Raw genomic sequence first — 15,285 nt, forward strand, 5'->3', positions numbered from 1 at the left:
CACATTCCAAATGGCTTATAAAATGATATAAAAATTATGATAGTCACAATTAATTTTTTTTCTTCTTTTTTTTTTTTTGCGGGGGCAGCACCTTTAGGAGGGAAACCCAGACCTTCCTCTCCCCAGCCACTTCAACCAGCTCCGCCGGCAGGATCCCAAGGCGTTCCCAGGCTAGCCGAGAGACATAGTCTCTCCAGCGTGTCCTGGGTCGTCCCCGGGGCCCACGCCGGTGGGACATGCCCGGAACACCTCCCCAGGGAGGCGTCCAGGAGGCATCCGAACCAGATGCCCGAGCCACCTCAGTTGGCTCCTCTCAACGCGGAGGAGCAGCGGCTCGACTCTGAGTCCCTGCCGGATGAGCAAGCTTCTCACCCTATCTCTAAGGGAGAGCCCGGACACCCTGCGGAGGAAACCGATAGAGATACGGACCGACCCGGAGAGGACACGCCACCCTTTCCGGGTCGGGGATGAGATCCTGCCCCAAGTGGAGGAGTTCAAAAATCTTGGGGTCTTGTTCACGAGTGAGGGTAGGATGGAGCGGGAGATTGACAGGTGGCTCGGTGCAGCGTCTGCAGTGATGCGGATTCTGTATCGATCCGTTGTGGTGAAGAAAGAGCTGTGGGTCGTGGCCGAAAGAACAAGATCCTGGATACAAGCGGCCGAAATGAGTTTCCTCCGCAGGGTGTCCGGGCTCTCCCTTAGAGATCGGGTGAGAAGCTCAGTCAACCGGGAGGGACCCTAACCCTAACCCAGAGTCGAGCCGCTGCTCCTCCGCGTTGAGAGGAGCCAACTGAGGTGGTTCGGGCATCTAGTTGGGATGCCTCCCTGGGGAGGTGTTCCGGGCATGTCCCACCGGCGGGAGGCCACGGGGATGACCCAGGACACGCTGGAGAGACTATGTCTCTCGGCTGGCCTGGGAACGCCTTGGGATCCCGCCGGCGGAGCTGGTTGAATTGGCTGGGGAGAGGGAGGTCTGGGTTTCCCTCCTAAAGCTGCTGCCCCGCGACCCGACCTCGGATAAGCGGAAGAAGATGGATGGACGGATGGATGGACAATGAAATATTATGCGTCACTGGTGTATACATATATGTAAATTACTTCTGCACAACACTGTACAACACAAATCTTCTGATTTTAATTTTTTAGAAAAGTCACACTGTGTAAGTTAAATATGTATAATTACTGTTTTGACAGTAATTATGCCACTTTTGTAAATAACTACCAAAGCACTTATTTTCCAGCAACATATGTGCTAAATAATAAATAATAAAATAAATCACCAATTGTGAATTATTTGGGCTGTAATAAGATAAAAGCAAAACTGTCCAAAAACGTGTGCGTGTGTGTGTGTGTGTGTGTTGTCTGCAGATGATCATCCTGCAATCCTTACACAAGTACCAGCCCAGGGTGCACGTCGTGGAGGTGACAGAGAACAGTATGGAAGACAACGCCAATCCAAAGACTCAGAGCTTCATATTTCCAGAGACCCAATTCATAGCAGTCACTGCTTACCAGAACACTGATGTAAGCAACACACACAAAAAAAATGCTAGTTGTTTTTCTGTTGGATGTGTTGTTGAAAGTGTTAATGGTGATGATTATTTAAATTTCAGTAATAGAGCATAATGTATTGTTTCCCTCAAAAGAATGATTACACAGTACTGCAATTCCTTATATTCTGTTGTATTTTATCTGTAGATTACACAGCTGAAAATTGACCACAACCCTTTTGCCAAAGGATTCAGAGATAATTATGATTCGTGAGTATTGATTTATATTTCCTGTTGCCAAATATGGTTGAAAAATATAAAATATTTTGCCACACGAAAATTAAGCAGTGTCAAGGAAGCTTGGTCATTTTCTAAAGAGATTTTTTTAGTTCCCCCAACCTAATCAACATATTAAAAAGAATAACTTTTTTTTTTTTTTTTTTTGCAAATGAACTGAATAAAAAAAGTATATTACTGTACGCTACTGTACTGTGTGTGTGTGTGAGTGTTCATGTGTGTGAGAGCGAGAGAGACAGAGAGAGTGATCATAGTTGAATGTTACAAAAAATGGGTAGCTGCAGGTTCATCCATTCACATATTCCTCACTAGGGATTTAACGATATCCAAACATCACGAAACGATATCACGATATGAAGCTCACGATAGGATAATTATCACAGTATTGTGGAGAGGTTGGCGGTCACAATTAGGGCTGGGTTTAAAGTAGCGATATATCAATATTGTATCGATACGCCTTTTCATATCCCTACGTTCAATACGTAAAACCATGTATCGATTTATTAATACCCCCCCCCCCACACACACACACACAACACATCCGACACCGAGCCTGCGCCACTTACACGCACGGAGAAGCCAGTATCGATCGTCTGCCCAACCACCCCCTACCCTCAACCACCAACGGAACATTTTCATTGCACAAAAACTGTCACAACAATGTGAATGTCATGAGTGTCAGTGTTTTTTGTCACTTTATTTACACAGCCTGTACTGTAGTAGTAATTGATTTAAATTATTTATTTTTATAAAGCCATGTTAAATAAATTATCGGTAACTCATTTGCTCCCAAAAATGTATAAATATGTTCTATTTTAATTATTAACATGGTCCCTAAGACGTATTTATATGTATGTTTTTTTTTATGCTAGAGCATACAGAAGGCTTTGATGCAGCCTCTAAACTGAAGAGAATGCTTGAAGCAATGGTAGGTATTACAAAAACGGACAGCAGGTGGCAGCAGAGTATAAGAGACCAACCAGGGCCATGTTGCAACAACTTCTGTTTCCCACTGTTTTAAACAGTTTTGTGAATAATGATGAAACTTAGCTATATTCTAATGCTAATTGCTGCAAAATGGAAACAGATAGAAACAGTTTTTTTTCCTGATGAAATAAGAGACTAATCTTTTGGTACGTTCATGTTTTTATAGTAATAGAACACAATATTCTGTGGGCCTTGCAATATCAGTCAAAATCCAGTAAAACAGTCGGGAGCAAAGGGACTTGCTTCAGTGAAAATGGCTGCCACTGAATGAATTAATGTAACTCCAATGGATTCAATTCTTAATGTAAATATTCATATTTTTACTAATGCAATAAATTGGAGCAAGAAGTTTCTATTATTTGCATCACTGGTATTTTGACTGTCTAAATTAGGTACTTCATGAGTTCCTCAACTGAATCGAAATTCGATGTGAATCGTGAATCGAATCTGGAAATCTGAATTGATACCCAGCCCTAGAATATTGTAAAAAAAATAAAAATAAAAAAAAATAAAAAAAATAAATAAAAAAAATAAAATAAAATAAAAAAAAGCTCATACAAAAATTACAATATTGTGGTTTTGTACATAACAGCAATGCATATAAACCACCTACAATAACAATATAGAGGCGCTTGTTAATGCACATGTGGCAAAGTGGCTTAGTTAGTGGGGGACAACGCCACCGGGGGACTTGCACCCCAGGAGTCTAAAACAAGCTTCACAAATAAAAGGCACGCAGTTTAAACATCCACAGGACAAGATGCGATTCCAAAATATTATGACTTTATTAACAAATTAAAAGTTTAATAAAAACAACCTGACAACAAAAAAAAGTGGTGTGGGACTGCTAAAAACACCACAGGACTGGGGGACTTACCACGACAGCGGGACCAAATAAAAAGGGGAACTCCAAACACGACACAGCACCCGTGACACAGCAAACCAAATAAGTGGAAAAAACGGGACCACTACCAGGGGGACTGCTGCCGCAAGGTGCCCTCAGTACCTGTCAACGATAAAAACAAATTAAAAGAAGCAAACAACCCACATCACATCACCCAAAGTCATCTGGCAGAACAAAAATAAAAACAATCTTAAACACATATAGAATACCCATACTGTTAAAAGGACCAAACAAATAAAAAAAAACTATTAATATAAAACAAAGAATCCAAACAGTTAAAAATGTTCAATAAATGGAACGGCTCTGCGACGGCAACACTTCGCCTGGGTCGGTCCCAACAGTGCAGCCAACCCAGGTCACCGCCCAAACAGGAGGGGAAGTTGTCAGGGAGGTAACCGGTGTTTAAAATCCAGTTTTAAGATGATAAAAAGCCAAGACAGCAGTATGGCCCAGAGTAGTGCCACACTGGAAGACAAATTAATTACAAAGTAATTAGAAATAAAAAGGTCTTCACAACTAGCACTAAAAGGAATTTATACTCCTTACCGGAGCGCACAATAGTGAAGTCAGGGAGCGCACAATGGCAATGTCACGGCGTGGGGAGGAGACACCCAGCGCGGCTCCACGATTAATGGCTGGACAACAGGGTGAAAGCAATTAAAGCTTGTTCCCCTGCCCCGCCCTTGCACAAGGCGGACAGCCATCGCCCTACCTGCAGGAAGCGCCACGCACCCACCCGGACACCAGGGAACAGTCACGCTCCAACATATACCACTTTGCTGTAACCAAGCAGTATTAGAGTAAGTTTCTAAAATCACAAATGGGCCAAGTCGATAAAAGCATGCATACCTTCACTTGAGTTTGACACCACTCGCACACAGACCACGTCAGCGCACGTGTCACGTCCGTCAGCTCCGTAAAGGAGGAAACGGAAGTGGAAGAGAGGCAGAGTGGCGCTGTGCTGACCTATTTATAGGCACCTGCTTAATTAGAGGCACTCTGCCCCCTTGTGGTAAGGAGCATCTCTATTCTGCTACACACGCACACATTGAGTTCCTCCACATATTGACTCAGTTCACAGGCATTCACCTTCATCTGACAATTAGTGTAAATTTTAAACATAGAAGGGCCAAAACATCCCGAATGAAGATTAAATGGCACAAAAAACTAGGCATTAGAGGGGGCTAGAACAGCACAAATGGAAATCAAACTGACTTTTTTAACAGATGTGTTCCTTTTAAATATCGTGAACATGACAACGATGATATTATGGCAGTTTTAATATCACAATATTGCCCTTATCGCGACATCCCTATTCCTCACAAGGGTTACGGGGGCTCAGTTTTATTTTAAAGTAGCTTCTCCCTTGCAGCATTTATGAGTGCTTTTGTTTTTCAGGATGTACACAGCTCCAGAAAATGACCGCCTCACCCCTTCCCTGGCAGATTCCCCTCGTGCTCACCAGATTGTCCCCAGTGCCTGCTACACCATGCAGCCCCTCTTACAGGACCAGTTCACCAATAACTTTACGCAAAACCGTTTCTACAACAGTGAACGAGCTGTGCCTCAAACCAGAAGCCTCCTCTCACCACAGGCGGAAGACGGAGCCTCTCAGCGATGGTTTGCCACTTCCATGCAACATGGGACTAGTTGCAGCGCCAGCCACAAGTTGGGCCCGACACCATACGAGGGAGAATGCTCCAACTCCCTTCTACCTTATGGTATCAAATCACTGTCCATGCAAACATCACATGGTCTCAGCTACTACCCAGACTCTCCTTTCAGCGACATGCCAACTGTGTGGGGCTCCAGGGAAGCGTACCAGAGAAAGATGACTCCAAGTCTGTCTTGGTCCCCGAGGCCCAGTCCCGCTGCTGGTTTCCCAGAAGACTCTGATAAGGTGAAGCCACTGTTAGAGGATGAGTTCAGGGGTGGAGGACTGATATCTTCCTGGGCAGAGACGCAGCCATCCTCTCTTTCTCTTGACAAGAGTGATTCCGAAACGCCGGCCTGCAAGCAAAGGTGTTTGTCTCTTCATGTGCCAAGAATAGAGGACTCACCCGACGGCAATAAATGCAAGGACATTGTCTCTGTTGCCAATGGCTCCTATAGCAAGGAAGCGCCTTCATCCAAAGGAATAGCATCTTACTATTCCTTTTACACCAATTGTTGAACATATTGTCGCAAATCAGCTTTTATGTTACATGCACACACCAAATTTGTCTGCTGCAGCATGGTGAGGTACTGGCACATTGGAAGCAGAATTTCTTTGAAAATGGCATAATAAACCTTTACATATGGAATTGTTTTGCCAGATGTGATCAATGTGTAAAGCTCATTGAGTTTTGGTGAATGTTAAGATCTGCAAAAATTTTCTTTTTTGTTTTTAGGCAATGAGTTGCGCTGATTGGTATTTTTTGTTAAGGTATATATACACATCATCATTTGTTGTACTCATTGCACAATATTGCATTTATTGTCCATTGTAGCGATAATTGGGTCGTTTTTTGGACGAATTAATAATCTGGACGTTACAGAGGTAAATTATATTTACCTCGATAACCTCTGGGGCACCACGTTGGTTTTGCTTTGGGTTAACAGGAGCAAACAACGACCAAAATCCTTCTTTCATCAGTCATTGATAATCTAAAGTCGCCACACTCGATATTCAGTGGTTCGTTGTACTAACAAAAGAATAATAATTCACTCGGAAACACAGATGACTTAGGCGGAATAGAGTTCATAAAACATGCATTTATTCACGATTGCTACACTACAGAATCAAAGCACTGCCTATCTAACTATTCTACCGTCCGAAGAAAAGGGATAAAATAAAGCGAATGAAAATAAGGAAGGAATGCGAATGAATAAAGAAACAGGGAAAAGAGAAATTTGACCTGCCACATTTGTGATGTTTCAAACGTAAGTGGCACACAGTGGATACGCCGAGCTAGAAATCAAGCGCACTTACGAGAGTGGGAGTTGCGTCGAAACAAACAGAAACGGCGGTCTTTTGAAAGGGGGGAAAAATAGTCAATGTTCGTTGAAAAAGGCAAGAAAATCAAAAAAAAAAAGGGGGTTTATTCCACAGGTGAGCAAGGGAGCCACTCAGGGGCCTGACGTAGTTGCGCGGCTCGTCCCTTGATTGGTTGGTCGACTTGGCGAGGTTGGTTCTGCCGGACGGCTGCCCGATTCCAGGTGTTGGAGTTCGGTCCGCTACGCGCCTGCGTACGGGGAAGGCCAGCCGTTGGAGGTGAGCTAGCACCGCGGCGGGGCGCCACCGAATAGCAGGTGAGGTGCTGAGCGGCTGAGGTGCACAACCTTGAGTCCGGCGGTACGTTGCAAGTGTACCCCGGGGGCCGCGAAGGTCGGGCGGGCAATCACCGATGGTGAAGAAAAAAACAAAACAAAAAAAAAAGCAAAAGAGTCTTTAGTCAGCGTTGCCGTTTGCACCTGCTTTGGCGTGGCGTGGAGCGAGGGTCCGCTCTCGGCAACGGTTTCTGCCAGGAAAGAAAAGGCCACGTGGTTGGCAAGTTTCTTGGAACAAAGAGTTCGAGCAGGCTGGGACACTTGCAGGTAGTGCCAGAGAGTTTTTTTTGGAAGAGGCGGGAGAGCAGGAAGAGAGCAAGAGCGAGAGCGAGGGTCTGCTCGTCCTTTTAAAGTCTCTGGGTGGGGCTTCAGCAGGTGGTGGCACACCCTTCTGTTCGCTCGGGCAGACTTTAAGAAAAATTATTAAAGGGATTAATAATTTGGCATTAAATTTGGTCAGTCTGGCAAATCAGTTTTCCCACACAACCCGTTTAACACACATCGTAATTAATGCATCATAAACTAACTTGTGAGGCAACTTCTACTTGTCTAATCTGACTGAACTGAGAGATATTGATTATCTTTCATTCTTTATGGAGTACAAATGAAATAGGATGTTCATACACACAAAGATATAACATGAATCATTCGTAGTTCAGTTGTCTGTCAAGAATTATCATGGTATAAATGTGTAAAATGCGGTTACTTATGTGAATTGTCACTAAGGATAGTTCCAAGTTTCACCACTTGGAGGTGCTGTTGCTCCATCTAGACGTTCCAGGAAGGGCGAGACGCCAGAATACCCTTTGTGATTGATAAGAAGTCATGAACATTCCTTTGATCGGTCATTTGTGTATTCCAAACCATTGGAGCCATTTGTTCGGGCTCCGAGAAGACGGCTTGAATACACTCCTTCGGCAGACGCATAAATTCTTTTGTCACCTGGTCAGCGGCTTCAAAAGAGTTTTGTTGGTGGCTGGGTGACCACCTGCAGAGCTGACCAGGCTTGGATCCTGTCTGGGCAGTGGAATATTCATGCACTGCAGAGAATTTGCTTTAGGAGAAGCAAACTTAAAAAAAAAAAATTAGAGGGTAGAGTGGACCTAGGCAATAGTTGTTACACCATAGAGGAAATAAAAAATATAAAATAAATAAAAAGTACATATGTTTGGATAGGTCTGATGCCAGTGAACATTTTGAGTGGTGAAAGTAAAAGAATATTTGTAAACTAGAGCTGCGAGCAGCTATAAAGGGCCCTCGCAGCCCGGGCCATGATAGGGTACTTGTACGTTGGGGTACTGGCACATTGGAAGCAGAATTTCTTTGAAAATGGCATAATAGGCGGCTAGTGAGCAATGGAGGAGTGAAGACGTGCCTTGACGTAGCTCGCCAAATTTGTGCGTAAAAGTTTTGCCTGAGTGCTTGAAACGCCACTCAAACTTGGTTTAAGTGACCATAGTGAAAACGTAATTCATGTGAGTTTACAAAATGGGTAAACCAAAAACTAAAAAGATCGGAGTGCCGGATGCAGGCCCAGTATGGAATCAGAATCCTGCCAATACTTGAAACCTCGTAACTTCAGTTTGAATCTCCGAAAACATTTTTGTATGACTGAAAAAATGTTTTGAAACTCCCCAAAAATTTTTTGAATCTCCAAAAATATTTTTTGAATGACTGAAAAATCACTGAAAAAGTTTTAAAATTAAAAAAAAAAAAAGGCCAAGAAAAGAAAGACATTTTTTTTTTTAAAGTATGACTTTTGTTGAATTGAGTGGAGTCGAGTGGGTCAGATGGAGCACCATATCATGTACTTTTAGATGACGAATTATGGACTGAACTCAATTCTAAAATTAGAGATCAATTGGTGTCCATAAGATCAAGGAATTGGTGTCTATAGGGCAGATATGATCATGTTTTGGCCTCTGGGTGTAGTACCTCAAGGTAACCACCAGATGCCGCCAAACCTAAGCAACCGGAGCCGCCTGCTTAGCAAGGATAGGTCATCCCTAGCAAGGCCCAAATTAACCTTAAGCCCCACGTTAGCTTTAAGTAAGCCCCACGTTTTGATAAGATCCTCATCCTAGCCCCACATTTTGAACCTTATCAAGCCACAAGTTAAAGAGAGTAGGTGGCCCCACGTTGTAGTGATAAAGCCCCACGGTTAAATAAATAAACAAAGGTATCCTGAATTGAGTAATAGCACACACAATATACAATTTTTACTCGACAATTGTTAACCTGAAATATGGATCAATGCTTACAGCACATTGAAGCCACTGTGAAACTTTGCTGTCTTTTCTTTTCTTTTAATTACATGCGATACTGTTTATTATCGCTGATAAGATTGCTGTAACTGCATTGAGTATCATGATTGCCTGTATGAAAAGATGTTTTCTCTCAGCATTGTCATGCAAGATGTGTAACAAATGAGAAAGAATCAACCTGTTGAGATTCCCTGAGAGGTTTGGGATTTAACATGTTATGTATATACATATTATTCATGCTTGCATAGTTTGGTTAAGAATGTTATCACATATTGTCATTGATTTGATGATTATAAATATTAAATAAGAGCCAGGACCGTTAGAATTGTAATAGGAACTTTTTTGGCTCCATATTGAATTGCAGCCGAGACTTTGGCAGCGTAAGATGGCATATGGCCACGTAAGATGGCGTCTTGCCCCACGTATAGCATGTTGCCCCCCGTAAGATGGCATATGGCAACGTAAGATGGCGTAGTGCCCCACGTAGGATGAGTATATTGCCCCACGTGTAAATGAGTGCATATAGCCCCACGTAGGCTGAAATGTGTTTTTGTTTAAACAGGAACTGACTAAGCTCTGTGGTGTGCGTAGCTTAGTAACCAGTTTCCTGTGTGCGCTTGTGTAAAGAATGAGCTCCAATGTTATGTGCTTGTCACTCACTCAACTGTATGTGGCTGTGGACATGCCCTAACACGTCCCAACATGCCCTAACTTGTCTCAGCGCATTGATATGCAAAGGGACTACAAGTGACTGGAAAGACTTGCGGAAGGACACCTTCACCAAGAGGAAGCTGTGACACGCAACCAAGGTTATAAAAGTTCGTTCCTTGTGAGGATCGAGGCTCTTCGACTTTTCCCTGCGATAGACCTGTAAGGAGTGTGTTGTTAGAGAACTGTTCAGCAGAGTGATAGGACTTAGGTTTTTCTCGGAGGACCTTTGGCTGTTAGCTGCGAGCGGGGACTTTTCTCACCAAATTGGGTAATGTACAACGCTTTATTAAATAAGATGTTTAAAAGGAAGTTATGAACGGTTAATCGCGTGTAGGGACGGAGCCATTTAATACACTCCCATATCTTCAAATTTATTTTTAGCCAAAAACGTCTTATTTTAAATTTAGGTCTTGAGCTCTTTAGAGAAGTGATCAATCTTAGAAGGCTCTATTCAAAGGTTTAAATGATTATGTTTGATTTCCCTTTTCCTATTTCATTTTATATTTTATTAATTTTAATTTTTATTGTATTTGTGATTTTTGAAATTTATAATTGCGCCTGGTGTTTGGCGAACGCGCATTAAAGAATTTAAAAATTGTTTTATATTCCTGTTATTATTGAAATAAAATATTGAAAGACAATTTTTGCTTTAATTATTTTATTTGTTTCTTTCGGTTTTGTTTTATTATTTTTGGGACGTTTTGCTAAGTCCAGGTCATTTTATAAGACCTCCTTATTTTCCTTCGAGACGGACAGCAGTAACGGACGCTTGGAAAAGAGGTAAATGCATTTTAATAACATTTGATGAATGTTTTCCATTTGTATTAATAAAGTCAAATACTCCTGCTTTATATGAAACAAGTCCGTATGATCCTAACAAGGATTATTAAATGACTAGGTCAATAACAAATGCAAACAACTAAGAGAGGTGGAGCTGCCAAGTAAGTGAGGTGTTCAGTCTATTATTCCTGGGTTCGTGTGGTTGCTCATTCAGGAGTAATAGGTGGATGAAAACGGATTGACCTCATGATAAGAAGACAGTGAACAAACCTAGGTGAGTCCACTTCGATATATCGGCTTAACTAATTCTCGTCCCCTCACTTTGACGCCTTAGAGCCGGTGAGGGAAAAGGGGAATTACTGACCCATTGATTGGAGAGTCGATCAGGACATATTTCCCGATTTAAGTCCTGCGGGTAAGCGGAAGTTGACACTTTACAGTGTTTCACCCACAAAATTTCAGAGGTTCAAAACGCCACCAGCCAAGTTTCAAAAATGGCATTTTGGCATTGTTCTCTCTAGGCATTTATTTGTTTCCCATTTTTGAAACCTGTAAACTCTGAACGTTCTCAAAAATATTTCCAAACCTGAAAAGTGGGTTTGAATCTCCCAAAAGCATATTAAATCATTCAAAAAGACAACTTTTTTTTCCCCAAATTTAATTTTACAGTGTTTCATCCACAAACTTTCAGAGGCTCAAAACGGCCACAAGCCACGTTTAAAAAAGGCATTTTGGCATTGTTTTCCCTGGGCATTGATTGAAAGACTGAAAATGTTTTCAATGTTGTTTTGAAACTGAACTTAAGTCCGTACAATTGGCCACAAAGTTTTAGACCCACCTTGCTCAGCAAACAGAAAAGACGATTGGACTGAAGTACACTTCCTACTCCCAACCACATGACCACCGCGTGGCTTCAAGTTTCAAGTATGAAGTTATGAGGATTTGCGGAGTTTTGGCAGTGTTCTAACGACCCTCTCCCCCACCCCCACCCCCACCCCACACTCACCAGGCAGTTCTTCCATGGTCCTGTGAGCGTCGCTGTTTTGTAATTCAATGGGACTTTCAATTGCAGTTTCTCCTCTCGGAAAAGATTTGTAAAGCATTTATGTATACAAAACAAAATATTTTGAACTTGGTGATAAACCACATAAACTCCTGGCGAGGCAGCTTAGGAAACAAGATAATGACCGTTCAATATATTATATTAAATCCACTAATGGCCAGGTTCTCACAGGCCCTAGAGACATTAATGGTAGAGTTTTCCAGTTCTATCAAAATTTATATATTTCCAAACATGATGACGGAATTTGTAGACAGTTGTTCATTTCCCCATTTGGAGGAAAGCGACATAGCGCAATTGAATTCCGAAATTACACTTGATGAAGTACAAAAAGCTATTACTTCAATGAGGAATAATCGTGCTCCGGTACCAGACGGAATTCCGAGTGAGTTCTATAAAAAAATATAGTGATGTTGTAAGCCCATCTCTCCACAAAACATTTACTCAAGCTCTTCTGGATCGGGTCCTTCCACCAACACTTACAGATGCAGTTATTACTGTGATACATAAAAAGGGTAAAGATAGTGAAGAGGTGGGCTCTTATCGGCCTATTTCTTTATTGAATCTAGATGGGAAATTATTTTCTAAAGTCTTAGCCGTGATTCTGGATGAAGCTCCATAAGCAACACATTGGTAATATTAACAACAATAATAGGGGGGCCTATAGATCGCCTAATTTTGAGACAATTTAGTATAAGTCTGAGTAAAGACAATAAAAGTGTAAGCGGTTAGGAAAATGGATGGGTGTATGGATTATTTTTATTATTACTATTCTTATTTTTTTTAATCACAGTATTTTTTTTTCGTCTTAAAAAAAAGAGAAAAAATCTGCTACTGTGCGCCCTGCAACTCGCCCTGCTTGCTTTTATTGGCCTTCCGTGACTCGACCCCTTCAATGAGGGTTTCGATGTATATCCTATATATATATATATATATATATATGTATATAAACTATCTGAAAAAATCTAAAATTGTGAAAGAATATAAAGAAGGTGGAATTGATTTTGAGTGTTTAAATGCTGTGCTTCAAGTTAAATTGTTAAGATCTTTCCGAATAGAAAATAATAACATCTGGTTCTGTATGCCCAAAGGTGTTTTTGAAAAAATGGGAGGTAGTGAATTTGTCCTTAGGTGTGATTTCAATGTTGATAAACTGCCAGTTAAATTATCATCTTTTCATAAGCAAGTCCTGCTCAGCTGGAAACTTATGTATAAACATAATTTTACACCACATCAATCCCCTATATGGAATAACATACAGTATGTTCTTTGTAACAGAAAATCAATCTTCTTGCAGAACTGGATAAAGAAAGGAGTGTGGTCACTACGCCACCTAATGGATGATCAGGGCAACTGGCTTCCATTTGAAAATTTTATGTTCTCTACAATATATCATGTCGAATGTCAGAATTTAAAGAGATTTTTTTTAAAGCAATTCCTCAAGCTGTTAACACTTCAAAAAGTTTTTAGTTTTTACATTTATTTATTTTTTTATTTATTTTTTTGTAGTTTCGTTTACGATTCCAGAAGTTTTGCTTGAGGCTTTGTAGTTATGTTTACACTTCAATAAGTTTTGCTCGATTTTTTTGGCACAAATCAGATTCCATAGGATCTTCTGCGCATGCGGGTCACCGATCGCGCAGGGGTGACACCGACAACGGTTCCGCTGTATTGATATCCACTCCTCCACCCAGAGCCCCTCAGCTATCCAGTAATAAATACAGCTCGGTGGTCACACTCAGCGGTCACAATTACGTCAGCGGAAGTACAAACGCTTGGCAATTCACGTTGAAACTCTTGAGTTTTGTAATGTTATGCACGGCTCTACAACAATGGAAGCAACAAAATCAGGTGCTGTATTTAATTATATGGCATTTTATACCTTAAGTTTTTCGCAAGGCAAATTTATCTAGAGGCACAAACGCTGCTATATACTTCCACCGTCGGTCTGGCAAGCTATGTTGCTATCTCAAAGCTGCTAGATAACCTATAAACGGTCACCGATATTTAAGTTGAGTGGAGCGGTGTATGGAATGGAGTTTGTGCAATAAATGTCTATATGAAAACAAATCAATCTTGAACAAAATGTCGGTAGTAGCAGTACCCTTTGTAATTAACATATTTGTCCTGTTTCAGAGGAGGTAAAGTTAAGACATGTGGAGAAGGATGTGCTCATCCCCAAAATGATGAGGGAGAAAGCTAAGGAGCTCTGCGCCGACAGAGTTGAAGGTGCGTGCAGTGGTGGACTGGGATTAGAAACTAGCCCTCTGAGTACTGCGGTGAACATAGCCGCCTTTTCTTTTCACGCAGCCAAGCCAGCCGCAGTTCATTTTATCTGTTCGACCTTTTCTAGAATTTACGGTAGTGTGCGCGAAGGGACGCTGGCACGAACAATAACATCCGCTGGCACGGAGAACGACATCCGGTTTTCAAAAAATAAAAAAATAAAAATTCAAATGCAGTTTAAAAGATGTTTTTATAATAATAATAATAATAATTATTATTATTATTATTATTATCATAAACAGTTCAAAGATGTTTCACTATAACAGCACCAATTCACGTTTCACTTGTGAGGTGAATAGATTCCATGACCTGATATTGAGCAATAACATCGATATGTACAATATTAACTTAATTAAAAACAAAGGAAATGTTGAAATTGAGAAAAAAAGAGGTGTGTCATCGATAGAAAAAAAAAAAAGTCTTAAAAAGTCTAAAATTCAGAAAGTTAAATTTTAGGCTTTAATTGTCTTAAAAAACAGCCATATTTTCATCCTAGGTCTAAAATGTAATTTACCCAAGTCTAAAATTCTTACATCCACTCCTTACATTCCGAGAAGTGTCTGCTCCCGTAGAAAGAAAGAAAAAGAACAAAAAATGTGCGTGTTGCGTTTTCTATTATTTGCGCGCTCAAAGTGGAGGAGGCATTTGAGGGGGTGTGTTTGCATTGTAGTTCAATGTAGTTCAGGCGGGCGGGAGCATGGCGGGCGGGCGGGCGGGGGGTACGTGGGGCGGTGCAAATGGAGAAAGGGCTAGCGCAGGGATGGGCAATCTCGGTCCTCGAGGGCCGGTGTCCCTGCAGGTTTTTGAGGTTTCCGTTTTCCAACACAAGCTGATTCCAATCAACGAGATCGTTATCCCTCTTATGCAGAGCTTGCTGATGAGCTGATCATATATCAGCTGTGTTGGAAAACGGAAGCCTCAAAAACCTGCAGGGACACCGGCCCTCGAGGACCGAGATTGCCCATCCCTGGGCTAGCGCATTTAGCGGCAGCAGCAGCTGTCGTGGCTTCGGTGACGTCACTTCCGCTTATGCCGCGGCACCAGCGACTTCACTTCCGCGTATTGCCGCGGCATCACGTACGTCACTTCCGCTTATGTCACGGCATCGGTGGCTGCCGTTGCCTTTCCTCTGGTGGTGTCGCGACTCCATTCGACTTGGTGCCACTGCCATTACTCATTGTATGCATTTATAAATGG

The 15,285-nt window shown here is 41.8% G+C and overlaps 2 protein-coding genes across 2 annotated transcripts in view; both read left to right on the plus strand.

The window, feature by feature from the left end:
- The window catches only part of LOC144022433 (eomesodermin-like), an 11,090-nt gene extending 5,239 nt beyond the window's left edge, over positions 1 to 5,851 (plus strand). The window contains exons 4-6 of the mRNA XM_077527213.1: positions 1,369 to 1,524; positions 1,699 to 1,760; positions 5,077 to 5,851. Of these exons, the coding sequence (XP_077383339.1) occupies positions 1,369 to 1,524; positions 1,699 to 1,760; positions 5,077 to 5,851 (993 nt within the window). The remainder of the gene's footprint in view (positions 1 to 1,368; positions 1,525 to 1,698; positions 1,761 to 5,076) is intronic.
- A 7,622-nt stretch (positions 5,852 to 13,473) lies between these two features.
- The window catches only part of cmc1 (C-x(9)-C motif containing 1), a 63,127-nt gene continuing 61,315 nt past the window's right edge, over positions 13,474 to 15,285 (plus strand). Inside the window, exons 1-2 of the mRNA XM_077526703.1 lie at positions 13,474 to 13,653; positions 13,939 to 14,031. Coding sequence (XP_077382829.1) covers positions 13,617 to 13,653; positions 13,939 to 14,031 — 130 coding nt within the window. The 5' untranslated portion in view covers positions 13,474 to 13,616. The remainder of the gene's footprint in view (positions 13,654 to 13,938; positions 14,032 to 15,285) is intronic.

The sequence above is a fragment of the Festucalex cinctus genome, chromosome 7 (assembly GCF_051991245.1).
Source record: "Festucalex cinctus isolate MCC-2025b chromosome 7, RoL_Fcin_1.0, whole genome shotgun sequence".
In the NCBI taxonomy this organism is placed as follows: Eukaryota; Metazoa; Chordata; class Actinopteri; order Syngnathiformes; family Syngnathidae; genus Festucalex; species Festucalex cinctus.